At 36.9% G+C, this 16,345-nt stretch overlaps 1 protein-coding gene across 4 annotated transcripts in view; it reads right to left on the reverse strand.

Moving 5' to 3' along the window:
- LOC145486342 (GATOR2 complex protein MIOS-like) overlaps positions 1-15,069 on the reverse strand; it is a 39,620-nt gene extending 24,551 nt beyond the window's left edge. For all 4 annotated transcript variants that reach the window (XM_081464980.1, XM_081464979.1, XM_081464983.1 and 1 more), the window contains exons 1-17: positions 14,191-15,069; positions 13,341-13,377; positions 12,732-12,799; positions 12,242-12,321; positions 10,658-10,707; positions 10,478-10,536; positions 9,348-9,417; positions 8,861-8,891; positions 7,248-7,345; positions 6,160-6,261; positions 5,291-5,385; positions 4,735-4,785; positions 3,452-3,581; positions 2,786-2,848; positions 1,627-1,701; positions 475-515; positions 280-345 (exon numbers count right to left, since the gene is read on the reverse strand). In XM_081464980.1, coding sequence (XP_081321106.1) covers positions 280-345; positions 475-515; positions 1,627-1,701; positions 2,786-2,848; positions 3,452-3,581; positions 4,735-4,785; positions 5,291-5,385; positions 6,160-6,261; positions 7,248-7,345; positions 8,861-8,891; positions 9,348-9,417; positions 10,478-10,536; positions 10,658-10,707; positions 12,242-12,321; positions 12,732-12,799; positions 13,341-13,377; positions 14,191-14,292 — 1,218 coding nt within the window. In that variant the 5' untranslated portion in view covers positions 14,293-15,069. The remainder of the gene's footprint in view (positions 1-279; positions 346-474; positions 516-1,626; positions 1,702-2,785; positions 2,849-3,451; positions 3,582-4,734; positions 4,786-5,290; positions 5,386-6,159; positions 6,262-7,247; positions 7,346-8,860; positions 8,892-9,347; positions 9,418-10,477; positions 10,537-10,657; positions 10,708-12,241; positions 12,322-12,731; positions 12,800-13,340; positions 13,378-14,190) is intronic.
- Between the last annotated feature and the right edge of the window lie 1,276 nt (positions 15,070-16,345).

Below are 16,345 nucleotides of genomic sequence, written 5' to 3' on the forward strand. Positions count from 1 at the left end.
CTCTAAATTTTCCGAAAATTCAAACTGTCACATAAACTTACTCTTCAATGCCAGGGGCCTCAAACTTTGCAAATTTGCTATTTTCAATATGCTCTTTCCATTTCTGCAAGCTTGCTTATCATGCAATATTCTGTGATCAAAGTGAATGTTTAGAGAATGTTGTTATCTCTTACTGTGAAGTTTGCAAAGAATGGCCTGTTGAGTCTTGGTAATCACAACCAGCAGACCTCAGGATAATATGCCTGGCATAACAATCATATCCATCACATGAACACTGACCTTTTGTGAACATTCTAATAAATGTTTTCCACACCCCCAAGTAAGGTGTGAGCTAGGGGACCAAGCCTAGAGAAAAAATAAAAATAAACAAGATGACACTAATCAAAATAAAAATTGACCATAATGAAGGAAAAGCAACAACACAAGTATACTAGATTTGACTAGTTACACATGGAATGAATAAAGCTTACTCACTACTGATATTCTTTCAAAAATTGTACAGTCTTGTACCAGTCCTGCAAAAGTAAGCAAATAAAATTATATAGAGCTAGGGTGTGGTGTTTCATTCCATACTTGTAATGCAATTCCAGACAAAACTAGTTTAGACTAATCTACATTGCATGTCTAAAACATTTTCATGCCAGGGTGCAAAAAAACAACAACAACAAATACACTAAGTGTGCATATTGTCGTAACTCAGCTGTTTTGTTGAGCAATTTGTCACCACTTTCCCAGCATGGGATTCTAGTTCATTTCAACTCAACTTCGAGTGTGTTAAGCCAGGTTTGTCTGACAAAAAACTACTAGTAGGACAATAAATAAAACTACAAGTCTTGATTCTTACAGTATATGCTTAAATGTCAATGAGTATTCTAGCTTTCTAATGCGAAGAACCGTCAATCACACCATCCTGTCAGATTTCTAAATATTGTACATGATGGTGAGTTATGTCTGAAGGGTTTTCACACATAATAATCTACTTATGTGTATGTGTGTCCTGCATTGTTTTTTACATTTAATTAGCAATTTGATGACTCTCATCAGCATATCAATAATCAATGGTCAGAGAAAGAGAGACAAGTGAGAATAATAAGCACTTAATGACTGGCCCCGAGGGAAACAGTGAGTTTTGTTTCCCTGAGACCCCAATGCTCGCCTTGGGGAACATTGAGGTCAAGGGGAGACAAAACTCACTGTTTCCCACGGGACCAGTCATTAAGTGTTTTGTTATACCTCCCAACTCAAAAAATAATAATAAAAAAAATGCTGCAGTTTCAAGGAGCATGAGCTGATCACATGCTAGTGGAAAGTTCAAGTTGTTGTTTCCCTAGGGAGTTAGCGAGTTTTGTTTGCCCTAGGGAGTTAGTGAATTTTGATGCATCAAATGTGACACGATCTCCTCCAATCGCAAAACATATTCGAGTTGGGAGGTATAGCAATGTGTCTTAGCCAAGCACATATTCAAGAACTTTGTCGACTTCTGGATATTTGTGATTCATTAACACTGAGGCCAACAAAACTGAAGTAGCAATGTTAAAATCAGCTGAATCACCATTAAAGCAAGAAAAATGTATTTCACAAGTGGAAACCTGTGTAGCTCAAGGTCTGCACAATAGGTTAACTCACCTGATGGAGATATTGTAAGCAAGTGATTTTCTTGAGAAGGATGCCACGACAATGAAGATACAGCTCTCCCCGAGGCTGTCATATAAAGCGAAAGAGCAAAACATATTGTAGACATTTAGTAAACCAAATCAAAGAAGAAAAAGAAATTTAATATTTGAGTGTTACAGTACTACAGTAATTTAAAAGGCTTTTTTAAAGGAGAGAGGTTGGTCTTGCTAGAAGGGTTAGCTACTGTACCTAGAAAGGCTAAAGCATATCCTGTATTTATGTGGAAATTTAAAACCAACAAAACTGGCTTTTCAGCATCACGAAATCATGTCACATCAAAGGAATATGCACAAATAATGCTCCAAAATTATCTTGCATCTATAACCAAGGCTGTGGTGTTCTCTTTATTTCAGACCCTCTATAATTATTTTATGGCCATACACAGCATTATCTGGGTTCCTTTGAGTCTAAAGGAAAAATATTCACATATCATAGCAAACCAGCCTTTAATAATTTAAACATACACCCTACTATGGTTTCTGATGTTCTTTTAGTTTGAGGCAAGTTTACACAACAAAATTTGCAGTCAATGAACTGTGTATGTAGATCTGATTACCCATTCTTAGTCATTAAATCTGTTTACATTTGTTTAAACTGATGAGCTAGTCAGTCGTTCTTGTACTTGAAAATAGTCAATGAGGTGTAAGTAAATTGTCATTCTCAAATTCACTAAAAATTCATCAAGTTAAAACAAAGAAAATCACAACAGTGAAGGAGGTTTGGATACGCGGTCTTAATCAACATAAATTTTTACGATTTTACTTTTCTGCTTACTCCTCAGCTTCAATTGAGAAGATATATCAAACAATCAAGACAATGTTTCATCGGCTATCCAAACACCTCAAATTTCGTCTGCTATGCTATGTGTCATAAATTATTCTCTTTTCTTGGTGTTTGGATATCCTGATGAAACACTGTCTCTCGTGTTTGACATATAACTTAAAACGTTTCTTACATCTTTTAAAAGAATTTTGCATACTTTCACAATCTTCAAGGGTTTACAAATTTTTGTGTTTGTGTTTGTGATGTCAATAAACGGAGTAAAAAAAATTAACACAAAAACATTCTCACTTGTGAAGACTTAATGATAATGTCAAGAACAAGATCTTACGTTTCACACTCCTTTCTATGAATGAAGGCTCTGTCTCATATCCAACTCCATAAGCTGGAGATGCTGCAACAACAAATAACAGGGAAGAAATCATCATAAAATGCTAACAGCGCTTTTGATGTTTTCTTTTCATTAGTCCTAAACAAGAATTGCTAACTGAATATTTCTTTGTCTTTATCATTTTAAGAAGTAAAACATCTTCTGTATTCCTTTTGAGTTTTAGTATAAATCTACCAATGTTCTATCACTTATAGCACTGTAGCTCTGATTGGCTACACTACTCACTATCTATTCTGTTGTAGATAGTGAGCAGCATAGCAGTGAGTGCTTGTTAACAAAATGAGAGCTGCTTCTTTACGCTTTTAAAGTGTCTGGAAAGAGAATTTAGATAAAGTTTTGAATGACTAGTAGATTTATACTACAACAATTAGATTATTTGCTCTTAATATCTATGCATGACAGTTGACTTGGGCTGCACCCTCGTCAACTATCGCACAAGAAAAATCTTGAACTCATAATCTAACTGTTAAATAGAAGTGCAGCTTTTAGCATGTGGTTTTCTAAAGCAATAAACAATAAAGAAATTCAAAGTTTGTAAAGTGTAGATATTGCACATGATTCTAGTAACAGTCAACACATCAACTTGACTATACATGTCGTACTTACCAACTGAAGTATGTTGAATGTCGTAAAGCTGTACAACAGGACTTTCTTTACCGAGTGTCGCCAGTAAGCCAGATCGTGTTGGACTCCATGCAATGGCTGTTACAGGACAGGTCTGAGTCATTGTCATTAACTGTATAATGTTAAGGAGATAAAACATTGGCATACAAGCCTGACCACAAACAAGCACAATGCTCAGTCAAAATCACTCATCATTTCAGCTGCACATGTTGCAATACAATCTAGTAACTTACACTCTGTGCACAATGCTTTACATCAGTGAGAGGGACAAAGACCAGAAGTTTGTTTACACAAACATTTAACACACATAAAAAATCACAACAAAGGCATCTCCAACCCTGTCTCTAAGCAAGTCATTTTAATTTCCCCAGCCACTCGTCAAAAGACATGATTGTTTTTTATTTCTCTCAATCCAGGCAACAGTGAAAGTCTTAAAAAATCAGAAAAGAACTCTATCTTGGCTCCACATAGAATCAATGCAACTCCATGCTCCACTACATAAAATGTGTTACTGACCAAGTGTGAGGTCAAGATGGCTGGATATTGGCCAAGTTCTTTTTTTGTGTGTTTATAGACCGAGATGGAGTTGATGTCCATAAACTTGCAAAAAAAGAATGAGGCCAACATCCAGCCATCTTGACTGAATAAGCTTGGTCAACAAAGGATTTATTATACGGCTTTCATGGAAATTTTTCTTCCGGGACACAGCGGGTAGTCCTGAGTGGGCAGGATAGCTCCATCTTGCCCGCTTGAGTAACCAATCACAGTGCAGGATTTGATTCACCTTGCCCACTCATCGAGCTAGCCATATAATAAACACACGTATGACCCACAATCTCCCAGTTTGTAACTTGCTTTAAAGAAAACATTTGACTGCATCAATTTACATTTTTTTTTTGAGCATTTCAGCATTAACAGTGCTGTACTGGATAACTTCCCAGTGATAAATCTGTATAATTTGACTCACCCTATAATGTTAATAAAATTCAGTTCATTAAGCCATGTTGTTATTATTGTTATTTAATTAACCTAGTTATAAACGCATAAGTGATTAATGGCCTGCCTAGATTAGTACTTGCTATCTGCATGCCAAATAACATGTAATTTTAAAATGAAAGAAAATAAAGATTATTGTTCTTGTTGTTGTACCATGTAATGGGTAAAGATAATACATTTGGTGAACATCTCAGAGACTAATTTATATTGATTTTTTTTCAATCACATTTACTAAGTACATGTACATGCAAATCATGAAAAAAGGATACTGGTTTTTCAAAATTCCGGTCATCCCAGATACACATAATACCAGGGGGACCCTATGACAAAGAAAGATTTTAAGTCAATTACAATCATAACATATAATGCACACAACACGCACACTTAAGTTGTACAGGTAATCACATGATTTTGATTGCTGCAATAATTGCACTTATTAGTTAGAGTGCTTGTGTATTCCAAAGTGCACAAGAAAGGTCATGTGATTACTGCAAAATTGCCTTATCTATATGAACACATCTAATAAAATAATTTCCGGCAACCTTAAGATAAAATTCCATGACTTTGAAAAGGGATTTAGAAATTCCCTGACCTGATATGAAACTCCCTGACTTTCCCCTGATCTTGTCTAAAATCTAATTTTCCCTGACTTTTTGCTGACCATCGCAACCCTGTCTTTGGAGAGTTTTCCAAAGTGATTGCAAACCTTCTAATAATATTGGAAAATCTTCAGAAACAAAAGGTGATCTTTTGCAATCTTTGGGTTATTATAAATAAACATAATTATTACAAGTATTGGGACTGTTCTACTGTAACATTACCCACCTCTGCAAATGAGGCAATTCTGTGTCCATCATGCGGGTCAACACACACACCGTAAACTGCTTTTGTAACGGCTGCATTATGAGGGCCAGTAGTGTCTACAGAAAAAAAAAACACTTTTAACATCACGGACAAAGTCCTGGGACAAATTTGCACTTTTGCCACTTTTTCACACATGCCAAACACACAGTCATGTGCAAATACAACTACACATGCCCAGCCCATCCACACACCCTAACTACAATGTTGAACTCTAGTACCTGCAACTTCTCCTGAGTTTCAACATTGTATTCTGTGGAGGAGAGGGGACAGCACTGTATTTTTAAAAGGATAGCAGTGCTTTTTCTAGCTTTAGTTGTAAAACATAAATATTTCACAGCATTAGATCTGATTCCGTGTCCCAAGGACTTTTGTCCACCAATGTAGTGATTCCATTTACATGGAGCTTTTTAAGAAACATAAAATGTTATATCTAGAATACAGTGTAAGTAGTTGGAAACATAACTCTTGTTAACCAGGCACACAAACGGAACAAAAAATCCTCCAATTTTGATATTTGACCATAAACATCAAATTAAGCTGATATGTTTTTAAATTAAATAAAAACAAATCCAATGTTGTTTGAGTATTTAGGACTTTGATAACTATCATGTGAGCATTTACTTTGTGTACAGGTACTTCAAGACACTAAGGAGGTCATTTCTTTTTTCAGTAACAGCATTTTTCCCAAAACACAAATACTGGAAATTAAGTACATCAAAAATCAGTAAGAATAAGGCATATTGTCGACTCTACATGCAAGTACACATGTATGTTAGTAACCTCATTACAGGTAGGTTAATGTGAAATCAATACAGATGTAATGTACCCACCTCGTATGTCAAACACTCTCAGAAACTTCTGTGCCTGTCCAGTAATTAACTTGTTATGATCATTGGGTGACCATGTCAGGGAAAGAGTTGGGTCTGACGTAGCTTCAGGCATATAAACAACAAACAAAACAATTCAGAATTAGCAGATCTAAAAGTGCACTGAACAGAAGATCCAGGGGGTTGTTACTTGATTGAATTTTGACGTATAATTTATTCACTCTATATCAATCAATTTTAATAATACAACAAATACTGAAATATGACTTGCCGATGTTTCGTCTTCATTTAGCAAAGACTTCATCAATGCAACTGAACAAGGGATCAGAACTGTTACAAGATATACACTAGTTGATGTAAGATGCAGCAATATAAAAATGCACGCGAACTATCAAGTGGGCACGTTACAACACAATCCTAAATGAATCTAATAATATATATTATTGCACCCTAAAACAAGTCATTTCTCAGGTTATGGCTGCAGAAAAAGTCATCACTATTTAGTCCCAGAGGGTGAATTGATTGAAGCTGGTAGGTCCATTGGGCCTACAATCCACATTAAAGTTTATAATAAAGTTACTACCTGTAACTCTACTCCTAAAATCAATTTTAAAATGTATCCATATGCTTTTCAGTCACCAGAGGATGAAAGGGAACAGGACATTGTTGACAGATAATATCCGTGCCCATCTCATGGAAGGTCACTGGAAATTCCCAGGGGGTCAGGGTCTCCAAACCCAACATTTTTAAAGGAAGTTATAAACCTGAACTGAACAACAAGTTCCTAACAGTGAAATGAAACACAAGCAACTGAACACCAAAACCAAAATGATGTCGATAACTGAAACGGAGTCAGTTTAATTGCATTGCTTGCGATTTCTTTTCAGTATTTGCTGTAGTTTTGATCATTGTCCAGTTAATTAATTTTGGATTACATATGCTAAAAAATTGCGATGTTAGAGCCAGTTTACCCATAGAGCATATTTAGTGCTGATCATCTAGATTTCAATGTCTTATAAATAACTAGCAAATACAATTATAACATAAGCAATGTTCCGTGAACAAATTGAGCAGATATGACAGCAGCTTACAGAGTTCTGCAAGAGGTCTGTTTCCTATAGCTGACGGGTCCTGGAAGCCTGTTCCTACGGTGATGGGAGACTGTTTACCACCAGTCACTCCAGAATGTCTACAAGAAGTACGTGAAAGAAACTTGTATATTAAAACACTTCACTTTAGGTATCAAGAGTGTATTCTTTCAGGCTGAATTAGTTTATAATCAATGGAATATTGGATATATCACATTTCAAGTGGAAACAATCCATCAATTAATACTTGTCCCTTGAGTCTGTTTAACTGAGCTGTATTCAGATTTCTTGCAGACACTGACAGCTTAGATTGGTCACTTTTTGTTTGTTTCAGTCCACCATATATTTAACAAATAAATTCCATGTTGCCATGCTTCTGTTCAGTAATAGATCACGGATGACCTGAAAATGTGGTAAGAACAAACTTTAAAAAGCGGCACACAAGCCGTTAGGCAAGTTGGTCACTGATGTTCTGACCACATTTTGATGTCTTCTGTAATGTTACTGAACAGATGCATGGCAACAAGGAATCTATTTGTTTTATAGAACAAACAAACCACAAAAAATTAAAAGATTTCATCCATACATCAGTCTTTAATAGATCAACAGTAAGAACCAATCAAAATGCAAGAAAAATGTGAAATATTATTAAATATGTCAAGTCAAGCTAGTTTTTTCTAAGCAAACAAGAAATTCAAACTAGTGTAGCGTAACTCATCATCTGGTTAAAAATGTTATTCAGAAAACAGTCCTAAGAAAATATGTACGCTGATTGGTTAAAAATTGTGTTTCTATAACTTGATAGAAACACTCAACTAGCATGAGCTGTTGACGCAATGATGGCATAAGCAAAGAGAATTTACATTTTGATAATCAGCGTTAGCAAGTTGTTTACCTTTTTTTCATCGTGGTGTTTTCTAAAAGAAATAGAAAACATGTTCTCTGTGTTTCTATTGAGTTATAGAAACACTCGTGAAAGTTTGGAAACTGTGGAAACACTCGCCTGTGGCTCGTGTGCCCACAGCATTTGTCATTCTCCCAAACTTCCACTCGTGTTTCTATGACTTGATAGAAACACGGTACATGTTTTTTATTTCTTAAATAAACTTTACTATGGTTTTAACTGATTGTTCATATACTACATATTATAATCCATCAAATATTTTTGCTCACACGCGATTGGTTTAAATGTGGCATGTGACTGAATATTCCGCAGCTAAAACTGGGGAATATCCGAGTGATATTCCCCAATTTTCAAAACTGCGTGTGTTGCAAAAATATTTCAAGGATAATAAACACAATAGCCTCCACTTGGCGCGAAAATATGCTTGCATATTTGTCCTTGGACATTATCTGTTCCTCAAAGCTCACAGTTTTCCTCAAGCTACACTCTCAGAAAACTGTTCACTTCTCGGAACAGATAATGTCCGCGGACAAATATCCAAGCATATTTCCGAGCCAAATGGAGGATATTGTTTATTTATCTGATCTATCTGAACTTTGTACCAGAGACAAGGCCTGAAATCAATGCCAGGAAAAACTCTGATCAGAACCTGTTTTAGCAGTGGCAGTTGATCACAGAGTTGAACCAAAAAGTCGAAAAATAGAACACCAACCTTTTTTCTTGATTTGCACTTTCTCTAACACCTGACAACAAAATAATCCAAATGGGAGATATACAACTTATAATGTAATGTGTACATGGATGTGCAATGACTTTTAATTAAATACTTCATGCAAGCTAACTATTTTCAGAATCCAGACAGCTATAAATACAAGCACCCACGTTGTCTTGAAATACTCTTGGAAATATACAACTTCTCACTGGTATCAAGGTTTGGACTTTATTGTCCTCTGTAAGAAATGCTTGCCATTAAGAGTAACTAGACATTGCCTGAGAAGTAATCAAGACATGTTCATGAAAATGCATCCCAAACTTGTGACATGTGCACCATTTAATTAATAATTTGATAATGTATTGTGTCATGTAGATTAGTTGCTTTATCAACCCACAGTATATATAATCCAATTCATATCATTCAATAGTTTATGTAATCCCTAAGTCCTTGAAGCACATTAAGTTCAAACGGTAAGTTTACTCACTGAGTTGAACGTTAATGTCCCAGACAAGAAGAGAAACATCATTTCTAACTTTGTCTAGTCCAGCTGCCAGCTGTGAAGAAATAAAACCTATCTTTACTCATAGTCTGTCCCCAGCCCTTCTATTTTGTCTTGAATCACACAGATTGCAAGCAAAATATTTACCGTAGGAGATACGAATGAGCCAAAATAAAGGGGGTGCAGCTGGGGGAAGACTAAAATAGATGATCTGTGGACTTCAGAAATTGAATTTCCCGTTTCTCCACAAACAGAAAATTCCCAATGGCTAAAAAGCCATTAACATGTCATCACCACGTCAACACCCCATCACAAGCATGTCATGCAGTTTGTGTAGATTGTTATCACTTGGAGCTGCTTGCTGAGACATTTGCTCACTCAATCAACATGTAAACAAGCTTCCTTGATTGTGATAAATTTGGGTTTTGGGCAGTAAATGGTATTTGGTCATGGAGCGTTTGCATGTTTGAACCACTTCATGGTTAACCCTCTGGAGAACTTTACCAGTCTATGCACAGGAGTTCACTCAAACATGATGGAAGGAATGTGGAGTCAGGTGAAGAAGAAGCTGAAGGCGATGAACATGACTGATGTCAGAAACAAACTTCCAGGATATCTGGATGAGTTCAGCTAGCTGAAATTAATGTTTTGGTGAATTATATATTTATTATTATATTACTTGGTTCTCTGTGCTCCTATTTGTTGGGTAATTCGTGTCTGGTCACATGGGTGTTGGATACCTGGATACTATACCATATTATACCTGGATATAATTGGATACCTATGCCATTTGCATGTCAATTACTTGCGATTTAATGGCTTCCTTCTAAGTGTTTCCTACAGTTTTTGAAACTTACGGACAGCACTACAGACTTTTCTACTCAACAAAGTTTCCAAAATCCTTTTTTAATTTTGAAATTTGTTAACTTATTGACACGATTAATTAGTAATTGAATCTCATGTCCTACAACTCGGAGAGCAATCATGATCATTGTAATTTAAAATCAACCTTGCACTGTGCACTCCACTGATTTTGAAATTCCTCACATGAGAACTCCCTGAATTGTACTCCACTAGGTCCAGTTACTGTAATACTGGAGTTCTGCTGTACTTACCAAATTACTCTCAACAGGATTCCATGCAAGGCTATTACACTGTCGTGAATGTCTTGGAACTTTTAAAATAAAATAATTAACATATTAAAATTTTTATTTATTTACATCAGCAACTAAATTTTATAATTTTTAATCAGTGTCTGTAAACAGTTAAGACTGTTGTAAGTTGTTGATTCTTACCAAATTCTCTTGCAATTCCAAAGTTTGTTTGACTGTTTTCATTTCCAATGCTGAAAACAAATAAAATCGTGATTACAAATTTTGGGATAGAAAAATTATTTGCAGCCTATTAAAATAAAGATCTCTCTGAACACACTGTTTAAATTTTATCCCTGTAATATCCAGTGGTACAGTATGATGATCAGGGAATTACTGTTTCCTTACTAATGGGCAATTCATTGTCTGACATTAGGATGCCTCTACGAAATGTTGCACAAGTTAAAAAGTGTGAAATCAGTTTTTTGCATAAATACATTGGATTTAATGTCAGGTAATGAACTTCTTGTTAGGGACACAGTAGCCTACAGGTTAGTATGCTAGGACTCAAGATTGAGTAACCTGGCTTCAAGCCCTTACCAGGGCCATTGTGATAAGCTCTTAGGCAGGGCACTTCACTCTCAAAGTGCTTCTCTCCACTGAGGTATATAAATGGGTATCAGCAATTTTAATGCGGGGGGTAACCCTACAATGGACTTGTATCCCACTCTTCAGCGCATAGAGATACTCCTAGTAGCTTCACACTTTTGAAACCAGTCAGTGAGTGCCAGTCTGATACCCAGTCATTAGGCTTGAGTGCAGTCTCCACCATAATAACCTTTTAACAAACAGTTTTCAAAAATAAACTTCCTGAATGTAATGACATAACCACTGTATCCTTCCCAGTCACTTTAATTATTATATACATGTAGGAATCTTCTTAATACAATTTTGATGTGAAGTTTATATGAAATAATTCATATATGAACTGCAGTTGTAGATGAAAGTGAAGAATGATCATCGCAGTTACTTTTCCAATTTAAGCAATTGGAAAGAAGAAGCCTGAAAAAATCAGGGCTTCAACGGGATTCGAACCCGTGACCTCCGTGATACCGGTGCGATGCTCTACCAACTGAGCTATGAAGCCACACATTGGGAGCGAGGTCAATTAATTGAGTTCATATCTTCCCGTGAGGAGTGAAATGATGTGAAGTTTATATGAAATAATTCATATATGAACTGCGGTTGTAGATGAAAGTGAAGAATGATCATCGCAGTTACTTTTCCAATTTAAGCATTGGAAAGAAGAAGCCTGAAAAAATCAGGGCTTCAACGGGATTCGAACCCGTGACCTCCGTGATACCGGTGCGATGCTCTACCAACTGAGCTATGAAGCCACACATAGCTCAGTTGGTAGAGCATCGCACCGGTATCGCAGAGGTCACGGGTTCGAATCCCGTTGAAGCCCTGATTTTTTCAGGCTTCTTCCTGCCAATTGCTTAAATTGGAAAAGTAACTGCAATGATCATTCTTCACTTTAATACAATTTTGTTAACAAAACAATATAGGAAAAACAGCCTGGGGGGTGAGGGTCAGCTATATACAGGTTTCATTATACCACATAATTCACCAAAACATTTTCAAGATGTGGTAGACTATGCAGTGTTTTCCAGCGTTGTTTGCTGAACATGATATATGGTATTAAGAATGTCCTGTCAGAGGAGAAACACTTGAAAGCTCTGAAGATACACAGTGAATTGATACAACTTTAATATGACGTATTCTTACCATGTTACTAGAACTCTGCCATTTGCTTGTCCAACAGCTAACAAGTTCTCTGGTTCAGATTTTGGGTACCATGCAACACACTATATCACAAAAAAATATGACTAGCAAATTATTAAGGAACTCTAGAGAAGAATAGGAGGGTTAAAAAGCTACAACCTAAGTTTTATCAATAGCACATGGTATAATGTGATCAAACCACACCAAAGTTGCCCCCCACCCCCCCCCCCCAAAAAAAAAACAGTTAATGTTGTTTTGGTCTGAAAATCAACCAATACAATACAGAAACAACACAGTGTTATCCAAAACAACAGTGTAAAAGGGAAAGGGATAACTACCAGCGTAGTCAGCGTAACAGGAAAATGTAACAGGAAAATTTTTCCGATTTCTTCTTAGTTAGTTCTGTCCAGGGTTGTAGGTGTGTGTGTTTGGGTCATTAGGCAAGTGCTTAAAAGATTAGATCACCTTCCTTCATAAGCATCATGTGAGTTACCTTCAGATATTGTATATCAGCCATGACAGACAAAAGAGATGCGTAAGTATCATCAGAAAGCTGAATCACTATCAAAACAAAAACAAACAAACATGAAAATACATTGTATAGCAGACTTAACAAACACTAGAAACTGCATGCATCCTGATTGGTCAAAACACCATATTTTATGGGTTTAAAATGTTACAGAGAAACCATGTTTTACTGTTTTGTGCACACAGTTAATCTCTATGAAGACATGATTGATCATTGCAGTTTTGCACACAACTTAAGCAGTTGTGAAATTAAAGCCAGAAAAAAATTCAGGCCTGAATGGGATTCAAACCCATGAACTCTGCAATACCAGTGTGGGAGCTGGTCACTGTGTGAGTTCATAATATACCCGTAAATGGTGAAGAATACAAGTAAATATATGAAAGATCATATTTGAACTGCAGAGAAAGATATGAAGACATGATTAATCATTGCAGTTATGCACACAACTTAAGCAGTTGTGAAATTAATGTCTGAAAAATCTCCATATCACAAATGTTTTTGATTCTACATTTGTACTGTTATGCTATTCCAAGGTCAAAAGGAGTGGGTTTCATTAAAGCCACAGACCAATACCTTGGCTTCTTCCACCAGCAGCCTTTAGAGCACTGTCCTGTAAAATAAAGCATGAAGACAAATTCAGTTGTGTTGTTCAAGAATATATACATACCTTCTCTACTTTTTGGGTTTGACCCTCCCCACCATTCACCATTCTTTTCACCCAGAAAGAACTTCGCAAAGTATTACAACAAGTTTAGATGTATAAAAATTAAATAACAGAGAGATTCTCAAGCCTACCAAACCTTTGTCAGTGAGGGCTTTTATTCCAGTTTTCAGTTTTGGATGAAATTTATCGCCATTTTGGGTGATTTTTTGCATGGTTTTTCAGTTTCTAATAGGCCCCTATGCCCCCCTCCTTTGGCCTTTTCTAATGATGAGGCAACATATAATTCAGGCTACATCAAACTTGAGACTACTTCTAGCCAGCAGTGTCCCTCCTTAATATAGGGTGGTTAGAGGGTTCTGCAGGAGGGGCACTCCTGCTGAGGTCAGTCCATTTCAACTGTGTTGCTTAACACTTATAATACTTCAAGGTTGGTGGAGGCCTCTCAATATGTTTGTGCAGATACTTTTAAACTATATTGTTCTTGGGAGATCAATTTATTTGTTAATTCAACACTCTTTTAGAAAGATGACCAAGTCTGGAATTCTCATGTGGTTTAAATAGACATGGCACGGAGAAGATAGGAATTGATCACCACTTGTGTTCAAATTGATCTACGACCTATCATACCCACCATCCCCTCCCCAAATATGTGTTGGTTCCGTCTAGACACATCTTGCCTAACGTAGGAAACCAAAGTTAAAGGAAGTAAACTATAAAGTGTGGTATTTCGTTTTTTTTTTAAATCATTTGCCATATTACCTGCGATCTGGTGACTTTGTACAGACATATTTCGTTCCCATAGGTGATGAACTTGTCCGGTTGGTTTGGAGACCACAACACTTGCCACTTTCCCGTGCTCATTTTGGACAGTTCGTCAGAAAAATGAAGCTAGCTGTGTCATATGGGTACAAATAAAGTTATCCATGTCTCGTTTAAGAGAAAGATAATTAGCTTAAGTCATCGAAGAACTAAAAAATGCCTCCAAATGCCGGAGGAAAAAGTTAAGTTGAAAGTCAGGTGAGCTGTGAGCTGAGAACGCCAGGAAGTCAATAAGATGGTCCAGCGGTTTCCTTATATCATGTGATCTACTCGGCAATGATGTGAAGTTTATATGAAATAGTTCATATATGAACTGCGGTTGTAGGTGAAAGTGAAGAATGATCTTCGCAGTTAATTTTCCAATTTAAGCAATTGGAAAGAAGAAGCCTGAAAAAATCAGGGCTTCAACGGGATTCGAACCCGTGACCTCCGCGATACCGGTGCGATGCTCTACCAACTAAATTGGAAAATTAACTGCGATGATCATTCTTCACTTTCATCTACAACCGCAGTTCATATATGAATTATTTCATATAAACTTCACATCATTTCACTCCTCACGGGAAGATATGAACTCAATTAATTGACCTCGCTCCCAATGTGTGGCTTCATAGCTCAGTTGGTAGAGCATCGCACCGGTATCGCGGAGGTCACGGGTTCGAATCCCGTTGAAGCCCTGATTTTTTCAGGCTTCTTCTTTCCAACTGCTTAAATTGGAAAATTAACTGCGATGATCATTCTTCACTTTCTACTCGGCAATCTTAATTGGTTGAAAGGAAAAATAACGCCGCGAAAACCCCCGCGCGCGAGAAACCTCTTTTAGCTTCTTTTCAGTCTAAGAGATTTTCCCTGGAAGATTTCTCTCTGTTTCTGGATCAAATATGGGATCTACGACAAATGAATCTGGGTCTAAACTTGAAGAGGGTACAAGAAGAATTTCTCGACGAATGGACTGGGAAATCTTTTTGAAAAGCGCGCTAGGAGGATAAACGCTTTTTTGTCGTCTACATTTCCGGCGGAAGCGGAAAGAAAATTTTTAAATAAACCAGCTCCTAAAAAAGCTGGTTTTTCTGAGCTTCTTGGGTTATAATTTTATGACGAACAGGTTGTAAAAAGGCGGTGAAATGTGTACGGGAATAACAAAATTGCCCGTTGGTAAGTTGGGTTCTGCATTAACTTTTTTGTGCGGTTTTTCAGTCAGACTGAAAGTTTTAGTTCGAAATATAGACTTTTCACACCCCTCTATTTTCTCGTATTCATTCGATCGTTGAACGCGCGGATAGAACCGCGAGAGAACTGGACGCTAGCGCAAAACGGGAGATTTGACAGGGTAGCTAGGCTCAAACACTGTAATTAATAATGATAATAATAATGATAATGATAATGGTAATGATAATAATAATAAGATTAGATTTATATAGAGCTAAATTTGTTGTGGACTCACTCTGCTGCGCCTCGTGAGTCCACAACATTTTGACCACTGTGATGACGCATATCGTTGTCGATAAGAGTACAGACAACGCTGAACCACGTTCGATTTGCTAAGTTGACCTCACTGTTAATGGACAGTAATTAGAGAGGGTAACCACCATCCGTCTCCCTGGGAACTGAGTTTGAACAGCACCTGAGGTGGAACGATGACGTTAAGTTTTAATTATCCAGCTGCTATGCCACTTTGCCTGTTCTTAGGACTTTGCACCTTTTAATGTCTGTAAGCAACTCGCACAGTCCTTAATTTTATCTAAGATGGACTATAATGACGTTGTGAGTTATTCCATGCCTGAGAGTGATTACCTAGTTAGACGTCTACAACGCTTTCAGCTGGCCGCCACTGGGTTTGTAAGGGACAAATTTGTAGAGGTGCTTGAACACCTGAGATTACAGCAGCATGTACCTGCGAGAACTCTCCGCTCTAGCAGCAAAATCAGACTAACTACAGCTAATATAGCTCAATACTACAGGTGCTACAAGTTCTACAAGTACTACAACTACTGCAGTAACCACACCTACTACAGCTACTACAGTTACTAATTGTCTTCGGGTCCTACAACTACTACAGGGACAAGTTTTACTACCTGTTCATTGTAAAGCTACA

This window comes from Orbicella franksi, chromosome 5 (assembly GCF_964199315.1).
Source record: "Orbicella franksi chromosome 5, jaOrbFran1.1, whole genome shotgun sequence".
NCBI lineage: Eukaryota > Metazoa > Cnidaria > Anthozoa > Scleractinia > Merulinidae > Orbicella > Orbicella franksi.